This window comes from Lynx canadensis, chromosome A1, assembly GCF_007474595.2.
Source record: "Lynx canadensis isolate LIC74 chromosome A1, mLynCan4.pri.v2, whole genome shotgun sequence".
Taxonomy (NCBI): domain Eukaryota; kingdom Metazoa; phylum Chordata; class Mammalia; order Carnivora; family Felidae; genus Lynx; species Lynx canadensis.
Window position 1 is genome coordinate 211461828 of NC_044303.2, and position 17534 is coordinate 211479361.

The following is a 17534-nucleotide window of genomic DNA, read 5'->3' on the forward strand; positions in this document are numbered from 1 at the left end:
ACCATAGTCACATAACTTTCCTTACAGCATATTGTTAGAATTTTTATTTTATTATTAGCTATTACTGTCAGTCTCTTACTGTGCCTAATTTATAAGTTAAACTTTATCATATGTATGTATAGAAAAAAACAGTGTAAGGGATGCCTGCGTAGCTCAGTCAGTTAAGTGTCCAGCTCTTGATTTCAGCTCAGGTCATGATCTTACAGTCATGAGATTGAACCCTACATTGGGCTCTGTGCTGGGCATGGGGCACGCATTAGATTCTCTTTCCTCTCTCCCTCTGCCCTTCCCCTGCTTGTGCTATACTATCCTCAATTTCAGGCACACACTTGTGGTCTTGGGATGTATCCCAAGGTGGAGTGGTTACTGTGCTCATAAAATGATTGCTCTTAACCTAAGCTTTTAGAATTGGAAGGACACTTAGAGACAGATGTGTCAAGTAATGGCTTACCTGGCAGATGAGAAAAGTGAGACCCGAGGGATTACGAAAATTGCTCAAGATCACACAGAGAGTTAACAGCGGGGCTCTGTCTTAAGGCTTTGGTCCCTGCCTCCTCCCCCAGAACTTTTCTGTGCTGCTACCTTATGAACATTAAAGTCTACAACTGGGGGTCGGGTGGGGGTTGGAATCTGAAACAAATTACCAAGTGGAAGAAAAGATTAAGAAATTATCAGTGTTATAGTAGTGAGGTTTTTTTTAAGGATCTCAGCAATTACCTCTATAAGAAGCTCCTTTCTATTGAATGGCAGGGGTTCAAGGGGATTTTCTGGAATTTTTAGATCTTCATCTCTCGTAAACCACAGACCAGCCTATACAAAAAATAAAAATGAAAATTATTAAAGGATTGTTCCTCTCAAAGCCATAGGGATTGAACTCATCTTGTTCAACTGTCTAGAGCACTGGTCTCCGAAATAGGGGGCAAAAACCAAGGGGATGCAGGAGAAAATACCAGAACTTCCACTTACACATATTTTGATAACATTGTTATGTCATTTTTATTTAAAAAATTTGATAATGTAAATAATGTATTAGTTCAGTAGTACACACGTATAATTTATAAATGACAATCCACATCTTGGGGGTCCTAGCTCTATTTTAGCCATCAGAACATGTGATGAAGTTTGGAGGTCACTGCCCTAGATCTTGCCTGCATGGCGATATTCTGGAGGGGTCTGCACTCATAACCCTCGCTCACATTCCTCATGTTCTGTTCATGTTGCTCTCTATTCCCAGAGTCTAGTGTGATGCTGCCAGTGCACAGTGTTGGAAAAACTTTTGCTGAGTGACTGACTGACTCAAGAGCTCAATGGCCTACTCTTTAATGACATCCCTCTTTCTCAGCCCATTATGTGATACTAATCACAGAATCCTCTGATTCCCATTTGGCAATGCCTCTCTCTTCCTTCCTTCCATCCCTACTCCTGACACCTTGGTGCAGAGCCTCTTTACTTCTGTCACAGGCCACCCCAGTCAGCTCCGAGTTGGTTTGGTTTCTAGTCTCCCTTTTACTTGTTTTAGCTTGTAGTGTGCAACCATATCACTTTCCTCAAAACTTTAACCTTGTCTTATCATTCTCTGCTCAGAAACATTTCCTACTCTTGCTGTGTTGTTCACATCATCCCTCCTACCTGATGTGACTTCCTGCCCACCCATGTAAACCTGCACATCTCTGCATTCTCTGTTCCAATCACACTTCCCTAGAGACACCTTCCTTGAACTTGCCTCTGAACTCCAATTTGATTTGTTTATACCACACACTGGATATTTGGTCCATTCCTTTAGGTGTTGCCATTCATGCCTGCTGTTGAACATGTCTTAGGTTTAAAGGATATGTCGTGTCATGCTTAATTTTTGTACATGGTAAGCACTTCATATTCATATGAATTTTGTCCCTAGGTCTAGCTTTCTTACCATCTTCCAGAGTGACAACCCACTCTCAGCACTATTTCCAAGAGGCATTGGCTTGCTTAATCTGACTCTGGCCTATGCTCTTCCAAGGATCACCTGTGCTTTGAGAAAAGGCTGGAATGGCATTGGGTAACTTGTCAGCGGATACAGGTCCCAAAGGTGAGACCTGGGGTTTCTTTTAATTTGGAACAAAGGAGATGCTGGTCATGTGGAACCCTGTGAGAGAGAAGACCCAGGAGAAGCTTAAAGTCCAGCATGAGCTCAGGCTTTGAATGTGCTTTTGTACTGACCAAGAGGAGACCCTTGCCCAATAGCTAATCTGTGGAGGGTAAGTACCACTCAATGGGAGAATAGAGGTAAAGAACATCGGTAAGAGACATGATGGGGCACCAAAGTTCAGAATTACCCTCCTGTCTTAAACAACAAGAAAAATAAACAACATAAATGAAAGATGATTTTCCAGACATCAGACAACAGGCAATACAGCACATTAATTCCTGAACTAAGGAAAGCTACCTAAGAGTCCTATTAGTGTTCCAGCCTGGATGGAGTTTCTAGGCTTCAGTGCCAGGAGAGGCATCCAAATAGAGCCTGGTGACCTTCCTGATTTGAGAAGGCAGACTCTATTATTGAGGCAGGCTGAGATGGCTAGAATTTTCAGAGTGGACTACTAAAGATGCACTGAGGACAAGCCATAGAGATCCACGGAGGGATCTCTGCAAGTCTTGAGTGATAGCCAATCTGTGATGTGTGTTTGTGGAAGATACCAGAAGCTGGAGAAAGAACCAGAGGAAAGGAGTAAGCTGAACAATTCCTGAGACACACACAGGGCTGGGAAGAGTCCATGTTACCACCAGGCAGAGTGGAAGGATCTCCTCAAACACAGGCATTGAAGAGAGCCCCCAGGAGATAACTGCCTTAACAGTGGGGCCAGATTGGCCACTCTGGACCCATTCTTACAAATTTTATTGTAACCTTGAGAGGATAGAAGTGATTCCAAGTAACACTGATGCAGGCCCAATAATATTTAAACGTATATAAAGTTGGGCATCCAACAAAATAAGATTCACAACATCTGGTATACAATATAAAGTTACTAGATATTCAGAAAAGCCATGACATATGACCCATAGTCAGAAGAAACATCAAAGAAAACAAACACAAAAATGACACAGATGATAGAATGAACAGAGAAAGATGTTCATTTGTCTTTTCTAAATACATTTCATTTGTTCAAGGAGATAGAGAAACACATGCATATACTGAGAGAAATGGAAGATACAACTAAGAACCAACCTGAATTATTAGAGACAAAAAATTTAATAACTGAAATGAAAAATACACCACATGGTATTAATAATAACAGATTCAGTTCTGCAGAGAAAATCATCAGTAAACTTGAAGACATAGGAATAGAAATGAATACGAAGTAAAGCATAGAGAAAAAAAATGGGAAAAAAATGAACCAAGCCTCAGTGACCTCTGGGACAGTACATACGTGATTAGATTTTAAGAAGGGGTGGGGGTGCAGAAAAAAAAAATTAGAAAAAAATCCTCAAAAGTTTCCAATCTGACAAAAATTACAAAACCCACAGATTTTCAAGAGCTCAGTGAACCCCAGGCAGAAGGAACATGAAGAAAACCACACCAAACGACACAGTAATCATTGCTGAAAACTGGGGATGAAGAGGAAATATTAAATGAAGCTAGAGGGGAAAAAAGGAAACAGAGGATCTCAAACCCTCCTACCATTGCTCAACCAACACTCAATTCCATGTTTAATTGTTCCAATGCACAGGAATTTCCCCTGATCCTTAAAATCAAGGAATCATTCATACTAGTTTTCTAATAATATATGCTATTGCATAAATTAAGAAAAAATCGTGTATTATGCACACAAGAGGGCCACTTTAGAAAGGAAAAAAAAAACTAACCTGACTGGAAAACAACTTATAATTACTAAAAAGTCATCCGTGGGTAGATCCAACATGGCAGAGAAGTAGGAGAACCTGAAATTCCCTTGTCCCTTAAACACAGCAGTGTTGAGGCCAAAGGACTTTGAATTCGAAGAGTCCAGGCTGCTGAGTGAAAGAGATGTCTTTGGGGACCCACGGGGACAACGTGGTGGGCCATAGGTGCGTGATTGTGAACTGGGAGAGATGAAACGGGCAGCATAGGCATGGAAGGGAGGGATCCCCTTCTGCGGAGAGACAAAGGGAAGACAAAGCTGGGAAAGTGTAGGACTGTATCTGGACGAGAGAAAGACCATGGATGGGGATGGAGAAAGATCCAATCTCTAACTGCAGGGCTTTCTCCGAACTGGGGCGGGCTGCCCAGTTAGCGCACCTGGGAAGGAAGGGAGTCAGTCCTGGGCTCCTTAACTAGCTCAGAGGCACAGTCCACAGTGGGAGAAAGCAACCCCTTCCCTGGATGGCTGTGGGAAGAAGGTATATAGCTGTTCAAAGGGCAAAAACTGCCTGCGCCAACCAGCCACGGGCCATATATATAGGCGGCGCGGAGCAGCACTTCCCTGGAACCGGGGTGCAGGGAGAGGGACCCTTTAAGACATTGGGGTTTAAATCCCAGCTTAGTGCCAGGAAGGTACGGGAGTCATCGGACCAGGACAAACTGCCTCATTGGCGCCAGTGGGGCACTGCAAGGATGGCCTGAACAGAGTGGTTTGGGCTACCAGGTCTGGGGAGGTGAGACTGTGGTGTCACCACTTTTCTCCCTGTCACTGACAAGGTGGGGCTTCAGGGAAGGACAGCAGGCCCACAGCGGAGGTGGGACCCGCCTACACCAAACCACGCCCCTCCGTGCCTGGTAACTGTAGTGGGATTGAGGCTGAGTCACCACACAGTCCCTCCTCCAGACCAGCGCTGCCATTGGTTCCAAGGCATCCAGCAGTTTTGCATTTCCTGATTTAATTCTTGGACAATTCTTATTATATATATATAATTTTATATATTTAAATATATTTATATTTAATACAGATTATATTATGTATAATATATTATACATATATGTATATATGTATATTATTATATTATGTATAATATAATATATACAATATATAATATATAATATAGTATAATATATTATACATAATATAATCTGTATTAAATATAAATTATATATAAATTACAATACCATATTACATTATAATATATAAAATTATCATCATCATAATATATTTTTATATATACATCTGTCTCCTTTATCTCTAATCTCTCTTTATTCTCTTCCATTCTCCTCTCTACTTTCTCTTCTCTCTAATCTCTCTCTTTTCTCTCTCCTCTCTCTTTTCTCTTCTCTCCTTTTCTCTCTCCTTTCCTTCTCTCTTCCTCTCTCTCTTTTCTCATCTCCTCTCTCTCCTTTTTTCTTCCTTTTCTCTTTTGTCTTTCTTCCCTCCTCTCCTCTGGTTTTCTGGTTGTTGGTTTGTTTCCGCCGCCCTCTTTCCTCTCTTCTCTTTATCCCTGTTCTCCTCTCCTTCTTTCGTTTCCTCTCCTCTCTCTCTGGCTTCCGCCCTCCCGTTTCTCTGGTCCCTTTTCTTTTCTTTTCTCTTTTCCCACCCCTGTCCGTTTCTCTCTTTGTATGAAAAATAAGCCCTCTTCCATCAACAAACCACTCCCACCGTGGTTTAGTTGTAGAGGGTGTTCTGTTTTTTGTTTTTTGTTTTTGTTTTGTATCATTTGTTTTTGTTTTTGTTTTTTGTTTGTTTTCCTTTCCAGGGCTACTTCAATGAACAATTAAAGCACACCTGGTGGAGGGTCCAAAACATCACTATGAGTACAGAGATAAAGCAACCAAAGTCATAACAACAGAGAGCAAATAACACACGCCTGAAGGGCCAGGCCCTGGACAGTGCATGACCCTTCTTTAAGAAAGTAGTGCTGGGGCGCCTGGGTGGCTCAGTTGGTTAAGCGTCCGAATTCGGCTCAGGTCATGATCACATGGTTCGTGAGTTCGAGCCCTGCATTGGGCTCTGTGCTGACAGCTCAGAGCCTGGAACCTGCTTTGGATTCTGTGTCTCCCTCTCTCTCTGCCCCTCCCCCACTCACACACTGTTTCTCTCTCTCTCTCTCAAAAATAAATAAACATTAAAAAAACAAAGTAGTGCTCACTGGTGCAGGGCAAATAGAAGATTTAAAACACATAAGGGACAGAAAACTAGTCAAATGATGAAACAGAAGAATTCTCCTCAAAAGAAATTCCAGGAAGAAATGACAGCTAAATAATTGCTCAAAACAGATATAAACAATATAACTGAAAAAGAATTTAGAATAATAGTCATAAAATTAATATCTGGGCTTGAAAAAAGCATAGAAGACAGCAGAGAATCTATTGCTGCAGAGATCAGGAACTAAAAAATACTCATGTTGAATTAAATAATGTTGTAAATGAGGTGCAAAATAAACTAGAGGTGGTCACCACGAGGATTGAAGAGGCAGAGGGGAGAATAAGTGAAACAGAAGATAAAATTATGGAAAAAGATGAAGTTGAAAAAAGGTAGATAAAAAAATTCTAGACCACGAGGGGAGAATTAGAGAACTAAGTGATTCAATGAAATGTAATAATATCTATATCATAGGAGTTCCAGAAGAAGAGGAAGAGAGAGAGAAAGGGACAGAAAGTGTACTTGAACAAATCATAGCTGAGAACTTCCCCAATCTGGGGAAGGAAACAGACACTGAAATCCGGAAGGCACAGAGAACACCCTTCAGACATAACAGGAATCAATCTTCTGCATGACAAACCATAGTGAAACTGGCAAAATACAAAGATAAAGAGGGAATTCTGAAAGCAGCTAGGGACAAACGGGCCTTAACCTACAAAGGTAGGCACATAAGGGTAGTAGGAGACCTATCTACTGAAACTTGGCAGGTCAGAAGGGAGTGGCAAGGAATATTCAATATGCTGAATAGGAAAAATATACAGCCAAGGATTCTTTATCCAGCAAAGCTGTCATTCAAAATAGGAGAGATAAAGGTTTTCCCAGACAAACAAAAACTAAAGGAGTTCATCACCAACTAAACCAGCCCTACAAGATGTCCGAAGGACTCTGTGAATGGAATGTTGCAAAGACCACAAAGACCAGAGACATCACTACAACCATGAAGCCTACAGATAACACAATGACTCTGAATCCATACCTTTAAAATAATAACATTCAATGTAAATGGACTAAATGCTCCAATAAAAAGACATAAGGTATAAGAATGGATAAAAAAACAAGACCCATCTATTTTCTGTCTACAAGAGACTCATTTAAAAATTTTTTTTTTCAACGTTTATTTATTTTTGGGACAGAGACAGACAGAGCATGAATGGGGGAGGGTCAGAGAGAGAGGGAGACACAGAATCGGAAACAGGCTCCAGGCTCTGAGCCATCAGCCCAGAGCCTGACGCGGGGCTCGAACTCACGCACCGCGAGATCGTGACCTGGCTGAAGTCGGACGCTTAACTAACTGCGCCACCCAGGCGCCCCTACAAGAGACTCATTTTAGACCTGAGGGCACCTTCAGATTCAAACTGAGGGGATGGATAACCATCTATCATGATACTGGAAGTCAAAAGGAAGCCAGAGTAGCCATACTTATAACAGACAAATTAGATTCTAAACTAAAGGCTGTAACAAGAGATGAAGAAGAGCATATATCATAATTATGGGGTCTATCCATCAAGAAGAGCTAACCATTACAAATGTTTATGCACCCAATTCAGAGGCACCCAAATATATAAAACAATTAGTCACAAACATAAGCAACCTTATTGATAAGAATGTGGTAATTGTAGGGGACTTTAATACTTCACTTACAACAATGGACAGATCATCTAGGCAGAAAATCAATAAAGAAACAAGGGCCCTGAATGATACACTGGACCAGATGGACTTGACAGATATATTCAGAGCTTTTCATCCTAAAGAAGTAGAATACACATTCTTCTCAAGTGCACATTGAACATTCTCCAAGATAGATCACATACTGGGTCACAAAAGAATTGAGATCATACTGTGCATATTTTGAGATCACAATGCTATGAAACTTGAAATCAACCACAGGAAAAAGTTTGGAAAACCTCAAAATGCACAGAGGTTAAAGAACATCCTACTAAAGAATGAATGGGTCGGGGCGCCTGGGTGGCGCAGTCGGTTAAGCGTCCGACTTCAGCCAGGTCACGATCTCGCGGTGCGTGAGTTCTAGCCCCGCGTCAGGCTCTGGGCTGATGGCTCGGAGCCTGGAGCCTGTTTCCGATTCTGTGTCTCCCTCTCTCTCTGACCCTCCCCCGTTCGTGCTCTGTCTCTCTCTGTCCCAAAAATAAATAAACGTTGAAAAAAAAATTAAAAAAAAAAAGAATGAATGGGTCAATCAGGCAATTAAAGAAGAACTTTAAAAATGTATGGAAACAAACGAAAATGAAAACATGACAGTCCAAACCCTCTGGGATGCAGCAAAGGCAGTTCTAAGAGGAAAATACATGGCAATCCAGGCCTATATCAACAAACAAGAAAAATCCAAAATACAAAATCTAATGACACACCTGAAAGAACTAGAAGCAGAAACTCCAAGGCCAGCAGAAGAATAGAAATAATAAAGATCAGAGCAGAAAGAAACAACATATAATCCAAACAAAACAAAACAAAACAGGAGAACAGATTAATGAAACTAAGAGCTTGTTTTTTGAGAAAATAAACACAGTTGATAAACATCTAGCCAGACTTCTCAAAAAGAAGAGAGAGGACCCAAATAGATAAAATTACGAATGAAAAAGGACTTATCACAACTAATCCATCAGAAATACAAACAATTATCAGAGAATACTATGAAAAATTAGATGCTAACAAACCAGACAACCTGGAGGAAATGGACAAATTCCTAGACACTCACACACTACCAGAACTCAAATGGAAGAAATAGAAAATTTGAACAGACCCATAACTAGTGAAGAAATTGAATCAGTTATCAAAAATCTCCTAACAAATAAGAGTCCTGGACCAGATGTCTTCCCAGGAGAATTGTACCAAACATTTAAAGCAGAGTTAATACCTATCCTTCTCAAGCTGTTCCAAAAAATTGAAATGGATGGAAAGCTTCCAGACTCATTGTATGAATCCAGCATTATTTTGATTCCCAAACCAGACGGAGACCCAGCAAAAAAAGAGAACTACAGGCAAATATCCCTGATGAATATAGATGAAAAAATTCTCGGGGCGCCTGGGTGGCGCAGTCGGTTAAGCGTCCGACTTCAGCCAGGTCACGATCTCGCGGTCCGTGAGTTCGAGCCCCGCGTCAGGCTCTGGGCTGATGGCTCAGAGCCTGGAGCCTGTTTCCGATTCTGTGTCTCCCTCTCTCTCTGCCCCTCCCCCGTTCATGCTCTGTCTCTCTCTGTCCCAAAAATAAATAAACGTTGAAAAAAAAAAAAATTTAAAAAAAAAAAAATTCTCAATAAGATACTAGCAAATCGAATTCAACAGCATATAAAAAGAATTATTCACCATGATCAAGTGGGATTCATTCCTAGGCTACAGGGCAGGTTCAATATTTGCAAATTAATCAATATGATACATCACATTAATAAAAGAATGGATAAGAACCATATGATCCTGTCAATAGATGCAGAAAAAGCATTTGACAAAATATAGCATCCTTTCATAATAAAAACCCTCAAGAAAGTTGGGAATAGAAGGAACATAACATAAACATCTTAAAAGCCATATATGAAAAGCCCACAGCTAATATCATCCTCAATGGGGAAAAAATGAGAGCTTTCTCCCTGAGATCAGGAACACGACAGGGATGTCCACTCTCACCACTGTTGTTTAACATAGTGTTGGAAGTCCTAGCATCAGCAGACAACAAAATGAAATAAAATGCATCAAAATTGGCAAAGAAGTCAAACTTTTACTTTTCTCAGATGACATGATACTCTAAATGGAAAACCCAAAGACTCCACCAAAAGGCTGCTAGAACTGATACATGAATTCAATAAAGTCTCAGGGTACAAAATCATTGTACAGAAACCAGTTGCATTTCTATACACCAATAATGAAGCAATAGAAAGAGAAATCAAGAAACTGATCTCATTTACAATTTCACCAAGAACCAAAAAATACCTAGGAATAAACCTAACCAAAGATATAAAAGATCTATATGCTTAAAACTATAGAAAACTTATGACGGAAATTGAAGAAGACACAAAGAAATAGAAAAGCATTCTATGCTCATGGAGTGGAAGAACAAATATTGTTAAAATGTCAATATTACCCAAAGCAATCTACACATTCAATGCAATCCAATAAAAATTGCACCAGCATTCTTCTCAAAGCTAGAACAAATAATCCTAAAATTTGTATGGAACCACAAAAAAACCTGAATAGCCAAAGTAATATAGAGGAAGAAAACCAAAGTGGGAGGCATGACAATCCCAGACTTTATCCTTTACTACAAAGTTGTAATCATCAAGACAGTATGGTACTGGCACAAAAACAGACACATAGACCAATGGAATAGAATAGAGAACCCAGAATTGGACCCACAAAGGTACAGCCAACTAATCTTTGACATAGCAGGAAAGAGTATCCAATGGAAAAAAGACAAGTCTCTTTAGCAAATAGTGCTGGGAGAACTGGACAGCAACATGCAGAATAATGAAACTATACCACTTTCTTATACCACACACAAAAATAAACTCAAAATGGATGAAAGACCTAAATGTGAGACAGGAAACCATCAAAACCCTAGAGGAGAAAGCAGGCAACAACCTCTTTGACCTCAGCCGCAGCAATTTCTTGTTCAACACATCTCCAAAGGCAAGTGAATTAAAAGCAAAAATGAACTATTGGGACCTCACCAAGATAAAAAGCTTCTGCACTGCAAAGGTAACAATCAACAAAACTAAAAGGCAACTGAAGGAATGGGAAAAGATATTTGCAAATGATATATTGGATAAAGGGTTAGTATCCAAGAACTTCCCAAACTCAACACCTGAAAAACAAATAATCCAGTGAAGAAACGGACAGAAGACATGAATAGACACTTTTCCAAAGAAGACATCCAGATGGCCAACATACACATGAGAAGATGCTCAGCATCACTCATCATCAGGGAAGTACAAATCAAAACCATACTGAGATACCACCTCACATTGGTCAGAATGGCTAAAATTAACAAATCAAGAAACAACAGATGCTGGCAAGGATGTGGAGAAATGGGAACCTTCTTGCACTGTTGTTGGGAATGCAAACTGGTGCAGCTTCTCTGGAAAAGTGTGGAAGTTCCTTAAAAAACAAAACAAAACAAAAAAACAATAGAACTACCCTACGACCCAGCAATAGCACTACTAGGAGTTTATCCAAAGGATACAGGAGTGCTGATTCATAGGGGCACATATACCCCAATGTTTATAGCAGCACTTTCAACAATAGCCAAATTATGGAAAGAGCCTAAATGTCCATCAATTGATGAATGGATAAAGATGTGGTTTATAAAAAAATAAAATAAAATAAAATAAAATAAAATAAAATAAAATAAAATAAAATAAATTAAAAAAAAAAGATGTGGTTTATATATATAATGGACTACTACTTGGCAATGAGAAAGAATGAAATCATGCTATTTACAGCAACATGGATAGAACTGGAAGGTATTATGCTAAGTGAAATAAGTCAGTCAGAGAAAGACAGATATCATATGTTTTCACTCATATGTGGAACCTGAGAAACTTAACAGAAAACCATGGGGGAAGGGAAGGGGAAAAATAATTACAAACCTAGACGGAAGGAGGCAAACCATAAGAGGCTCTTAAGTACAGAGAATAAAATGAGGGTAGATGGGTGGGCGGGGAGAGGGGAAAGTGGGTGATGGGCATTGAGGAGGGCACTTGCTGGGATGAGCACTGGGTGTTGTACGTATGCGATGAACCACAGGAATCTACCCCCAAAACCAAAAGTACACTGTACACACTGTATGTTAGCCAATTTGACAATAAATTATATTTTTAAAAAAAGTCATCTGTGAAAATTTTAGCAATGTGAAATGTTAAATGTGAACTTGTATAGGAGGGTTTACATTGATGCAACAAGGTTCTGTCACCCATGTCCTGACTCATTGGGTTATTAGGTGATTTCTCCTTAAAAGATGAAAGTGCCCCCTCTTTCTTGCCACGACATGGCCAATGTATTTTTTTTTTTTAAACTTTTTCTTAAAGAGTGAGTGCTGCATTGTTTGGATCCCAGAACATCTGGCTCACTGAGCCTGCAATAACACGCATCCTCACAGACAGAAGGTGAGCTGGGAGTTCAGTATCAAAGAATCCTACACAGTGTGGCTCAGTCTCCACATGCGGTGGAGGCAAGCATGTGAGAGACAGCTGCAGGATGGCTGGGGGCTTTTTATCCTTGCAGCGCCCAGCCCAGGTACACAGCCCAACCCACTTTAACTCTCTCATTCCATTTTAGACGCTAGAGAAATCAGCACACTCTTAAGTGGCTGTTGTGGCGAGCTTGCTGTTCATCAAAAGAAAAGAAAAAAGAACAAAAAGCCGAGTAGAGAGCCCTTCTATGCTAGAGAACTCCATTTCAGTGATGCGTGTTATGTTATTTTACTGTTCTAATGTAGCATTTTTAACACATCTCATAAAATTTTGCTCCAGAAGTGGTTTTGACTTTTCCCATATAACTTTTGTTTTGTTTTGTTTTTGTTTTTGTTGTGTGTGTATATGCTGTATGTTTAAGCTGGCCAAGTGTTGGAAACCTGGGGAAGTCATGTGTGAAGGTCAAGTGGCTCTTCTTGTCCTGAGGCGCCTGTGGGGGGATCTGGGTGGACAGGGAGAATGCCAACCTTGGAAATCAACTGCTCCCCAGACACAGGAGGTGTTCAGATAAGTACTTCTGAGTTTCTTTCAAATGCAGCAGCCAGCTTTCTCTAAGAAATTTACACTTTTGGTAAAGGAGCTTTCTGGTTTTCACTCAGCGTTTTGGTAAAAATTGCCAACATCCTTTGTTCGCTTCACTTTGTACAAAAGGATGTTTAAATTGATATCCTGTGTTAATTGGCACAGACTATAGTGAAGATTGGTAATTTCGCAAGTGCTCACTTTTAAGAATCTTAACCCGATGATGAAAAGAGAGTAAGTTTTGTTCTGCTGTTTTTGTTTTCACAAAATCATTTTTCACATGTTTCAAGCTGAACACAGTGATAGAATTCATAAATTGCTCTACTTGGGAAGAACATATATCAAAAAGCACAATCAGCTGAGCACCTGTCTTGATCAGGAACCTCCTCTTGAAGGAACCTCCTCATATTCTAGTGTTACTTCCTCTGGCTCAACAGCATGAATGTGGGAACACCAGGATTGTCTATAAGCATGCCATCTGTTAATTAAGGTCAAAAAGAGAACCAGGAAGGGATGTGCTCTTTCAAGATTGAAATATACATGAGATATAGGAACCTACAGAGTATTACCCTATTTCAGAATTAGTACCTTATAAACATTTACATCTTTTGTGTCTACCAGCAATGTGCAATGGTGAGCAATAGGATGATTTCAATTAGTCGACACAAAATAAGTAATTCAGGCCCTCTTAGTTACAGGGTTTTATTCTCCTTCATTACTAAAACTTCTAAAAAATGAATTGACTTTTCTTATCTTCACCTCCTGAAAACCATTTAGTCAATTCTCTGCAATCTGGATTCTGGACTCCCCAAAATTACTCTGGTAAAGGCCACCAGTTATAAATACCATCTGCCAAGCCCAATGACCAGGTATCATGTTACTGAGTTATCCATCACTTTCCATACTTCCATTGGGTGTCTCATCCATTCATAAACTTAACAATTGGCTACATGATAGTGACTTGCAACCTCTCCTGCATCTGCTGTTATCAGATTGGATGTTTCTGTCTGCATTTCCCACAGACATTTCAAACTCAACTTGTCAAAAACTATTTCATCATTCACCAAAAGAAAAAAAAATCTTCCCCTTTCCCTGTGTTCATATTCCTGGATAGTACTGTTGTCACTCCAAGAGTACTGGATATTGAGCATTAGACATAGTAAAAGCTCTGCAGGTGATTCTAATTTACAGCCAAGTTCACTGTGTAGGAGTTGGAAGAAGGATAATGACTTTATGTGACTTCTTTCAGAACTCTCAGTTCCCCAAGCATCTCTGGTTTTTTCTATATCCTTTCCCTGGGGGGTGGGGGGGTGGAATCTAGACTTCCGCCTGGAACTTGGACAGTGTCTCTGCTGCTAACGGGTACCCAGACATAGACAGTCAAAGGGCAGAACACTGGCCTAAAACCTGGCAATGTGACATCAGTGAGTAATACATTTCTTAGGTCAAAAGCACCCTGGTATTATCAGTGCCACTATGTGCTGGTAGCAACCTGCATATACTGCTCGAAAGTGATGGTGCCCAACTGCTCTTCATCCACAGCCTTGAACCTCTGCAGGGTCTCAAGGAGCTCTTCCTCCAGGGGGATGGGCCAAGGCATCGAGATTACTAATAGGAATTTCCGCCAGTCCACAAACGCTGAGTTAATTATTAATAAAGATGCTAACTCCTGCAACTAAAAGAAAACAGGAAATGCCATTGGAATATTTGTATGATGCTCTCTTGAAGCTCTATTGCTTCCTGTTTCTTTCTAAGGCATTCAGATGAAGCAAAGAGGAGTTTATATTGGTGAATAGAGCCAGTTCTCAGGCTTGTTCCCCAACTCACACCAGACAGTCCCTAGACAGTGTTTCACTTTTTGCTTCCTTGACATTTGGTTTTTTTGCTTACTGTTACACAACGAATTTACACATGTGACTTGACTCCAGTGATAGTACCTTTTTGACAGTGGAAGAATAAAGATTATAGAAGTGGCTGGGAAAGGGCCCTACAGCCAGTAGGGAGATACTATAGCCATTTTGTTTTCTGACACATCCTTAAGGAACAGGGCAAGAACTGTCAGAATCATCTACTGTTACTGGTTAGGATCATTCCTTCCTGAAGTAACAGATATAAATTCACAGGCTGAGCCTTATAGTCTCCATAATGTTTCATTGACTATTAACATCGTCATTCATTCTTTAAATGCTAAGCATGCACACGGTACATCTTACATTCAAGTTCATTTATATATTCATTCAAGTTTTATTGATTGCCTACTAAATTTCAGACACTGTACAAGTACTGGTGATTTTTACTGTTTTTTATTCTTATTCTTATTATTTTATATTTATTTACTTATTTATTTTTTGAGACAGAGAGAGACAGAGCATGAGCAGGGGAGGGGAAGAAAGAGAAGGAGACACGGAATCTGAAGCAGGCTCCAGGCTCTGAGCTGTCAGCGTAGAGCCCGACGCAGGGCTCAAACTCACAAACTGCGATCATGACCTGAGCTGAAGTCGGATGCTTAACTGACTGAGCCACCCAGGCACCCTCGTACTGGTGATTTTTAAACTATTGACTTAATCAAATAAGAAGAATTCTGAGTTTTGAAACCCAAACAAAATGGAAACTTACTTCAGTTTGAGTGAGGTGCATCCAAATACTAGGAAAGTTGTTTGTTCCAAGGTTCAGGGTTACCAAATCCAGTAGAATGTCAGTAAATGATTTATGTCCTATTATGCCTACAATACAATGAAAAACATTTTTTCAATTAGATTGTGTGACAGGGATTTTGTTTCTTTTGCTAAAATAGTACCCAAATGGGTATTTGTACAATCATTTTATTCATATTATTTAAAACTGTAAACTTTAGAGAAACAGAAGACATTTTAAAATGAAAATTATAATCAATTTCCTGATAAGCTCTCATTACTGTTTCTCAGCAAAGTCAAAATGTCTTTTTTTGGCTAGGTAATAAATCATTTCAGATTGGGCAAAATACTGAGACTTTATACTTTAATTTGGAAACTTCCTTCGACTTTGTGCTCAGAATAGGTCGAATTACAAAAGAAAAACAACTCTTGGTTTTCCTACATACAGTAGAGCACAAGAGCAAAATATTTTGGTGAGTATGGGATAAAGATGTCTCAAATACATGCAAATCATAGATTTTTTTAATGTTATTTTTTACTTTTTAAAATTTGCATCCAAAGTAGTTAGAATAGATTTGTTTTTTTGTCAACTCAGGGACACTTGAGTTGTTAAACTACTGGATTGGAACTTATAATTTAATCATCTGGTTGGCTCACTATTCCAAAGTATTTCATAAAAGATCACCACACTTTAAATGCTTTGCTCTTACACACTAATCCATTTTATTCTGTCCAAAAGAGAAGTCTGTTTTGCCTGCCACTAATTTCAAATCACATGCACATGCATTGAAAAAGAAATAGAGATTTGAGGCTTCTGGGAAGATGGCAGCGTAGGAGGATGCTAAGCTCACCGCGTCCTGAAGATCACTTAGATTCCACCCACACCTGCCTAAATAACCCAGAAAATCGCCAGAAGACTAGCAGAATGGATTCTCCAGAGCCAAGCGCAGACGAGAGGCCCATGGAAGAGGGTAGGAAGGGCGGAGAGGCGGTGCGCACTACACGGACTGGCAGGAGGGAGCCGGGGTGGAGGGGCATCCCGCTGGCCAAGCAGAGCCCCGGAGTCTGGCTTGCAAAAGCGGAGGGGCTGGATGGAGTGTGTTTGGACAGTGAGCGGGACTTAACATCTGGAAGGTTATAAGTTAACAGCTCTGCTCGGAGAGTGGGAGGACTGGAGGACAACTGGAGGGAGAGTTGTTGAGCCATGGACAACAGAGCGCAGCTTGGTGGGGAACAAAGGCGCTCGCCAGTGCCATCTCCCTTGCCCATCCCCCAGCCAAAATCGCAAAGGGAACTGGTTCCTGCCAGGGAACTTGCTTGCACTGCGCAAACACCCAATGCTGTGTTTCTGTGGAACCATCCCTCCGGTGGCAGGTCTGACTCCCGCCTGGTGCCGCAGGGCCCCTCATGAAGCTGATCTCCGAAGGAAAAGTGAGCTGAGCCTACCCCTCCCGCCCTTGTGCACCTTGCCGATCCACCCCAGCTAATATGCCAGATCCCCAGCACCACAAGCCTGGCAATGTGCAAGTAGCCCGGACGGGCCACGCCATTCCACAGTGAATCCTGCCCCTAGGAGAGGGGAAGAGAAGGTACACACCAGTCTGACTGTGGCCCCAGCGGTGGGCTGGGGGCAGACATCAGGTATGACTGTGGCCCCACCCACCAACGCGAGTTATTCAAGACAGCAGAGGGGAAGTGCCCTGCAGTCCCGCACCACTCCACGGACTATCCAAAATGACAAAGCGGAATAATTCCTCTCAAAAAAACATCCAGGAAATAATGACAGCTAATGAACTGATCAAAAACGATTTAAACAATATAACAGAAAGTGAATTTAGAATAATAGTCATAAAATTAATCGCTGGGCTTGAAAACAGTATAAAGGACAGCAGAGAATCTCTTGCTACAGAAATCAAGGGACTAAGGAACAGCCAGGAGGAGCTAAAAAATGCTATTAATGAGCTGCAAAATAAAATGGAGATGACCACAGCTTGGATTGAAGAGGCAGAGGAGAGAATAGGTGAACTAGAAGATAAAGTTATGGAAAAAGAAGAAGCTGAGAAAAAGAGAGATAAAAAAATCCAGGAGTATGAGGG

General features: G+C 40.6%; 1 protein-coding gene across 1 annotated transcript in view; it reads right to left on the minus strand.

The window, feature by feature from the left end:
* SPEF2 (sperm flagellar 2) overlaps positions 1–17534 on the minus strand; it is a 185261-nt gene that overhangs the window by 18557 nt on the left and 149170 nt on the right. Inside the window, exons 31-33 of the mRNA XM_030331452.2 lie at positions 15422–15528; positions 14298–14480; positions 718–810 (exon numbers count right to left, since the gene is read on the minus strand). Of these exons, the coding sequence (XP_030187312.1) occupies positions 718–810; positions 14298–14480; positions 15422–15528 (383 nt within the window). The remainder of the gene's footprint in view (positions 1–717; positions 811–14297; positions 14481–15421; positions 15529–17534) is intronic.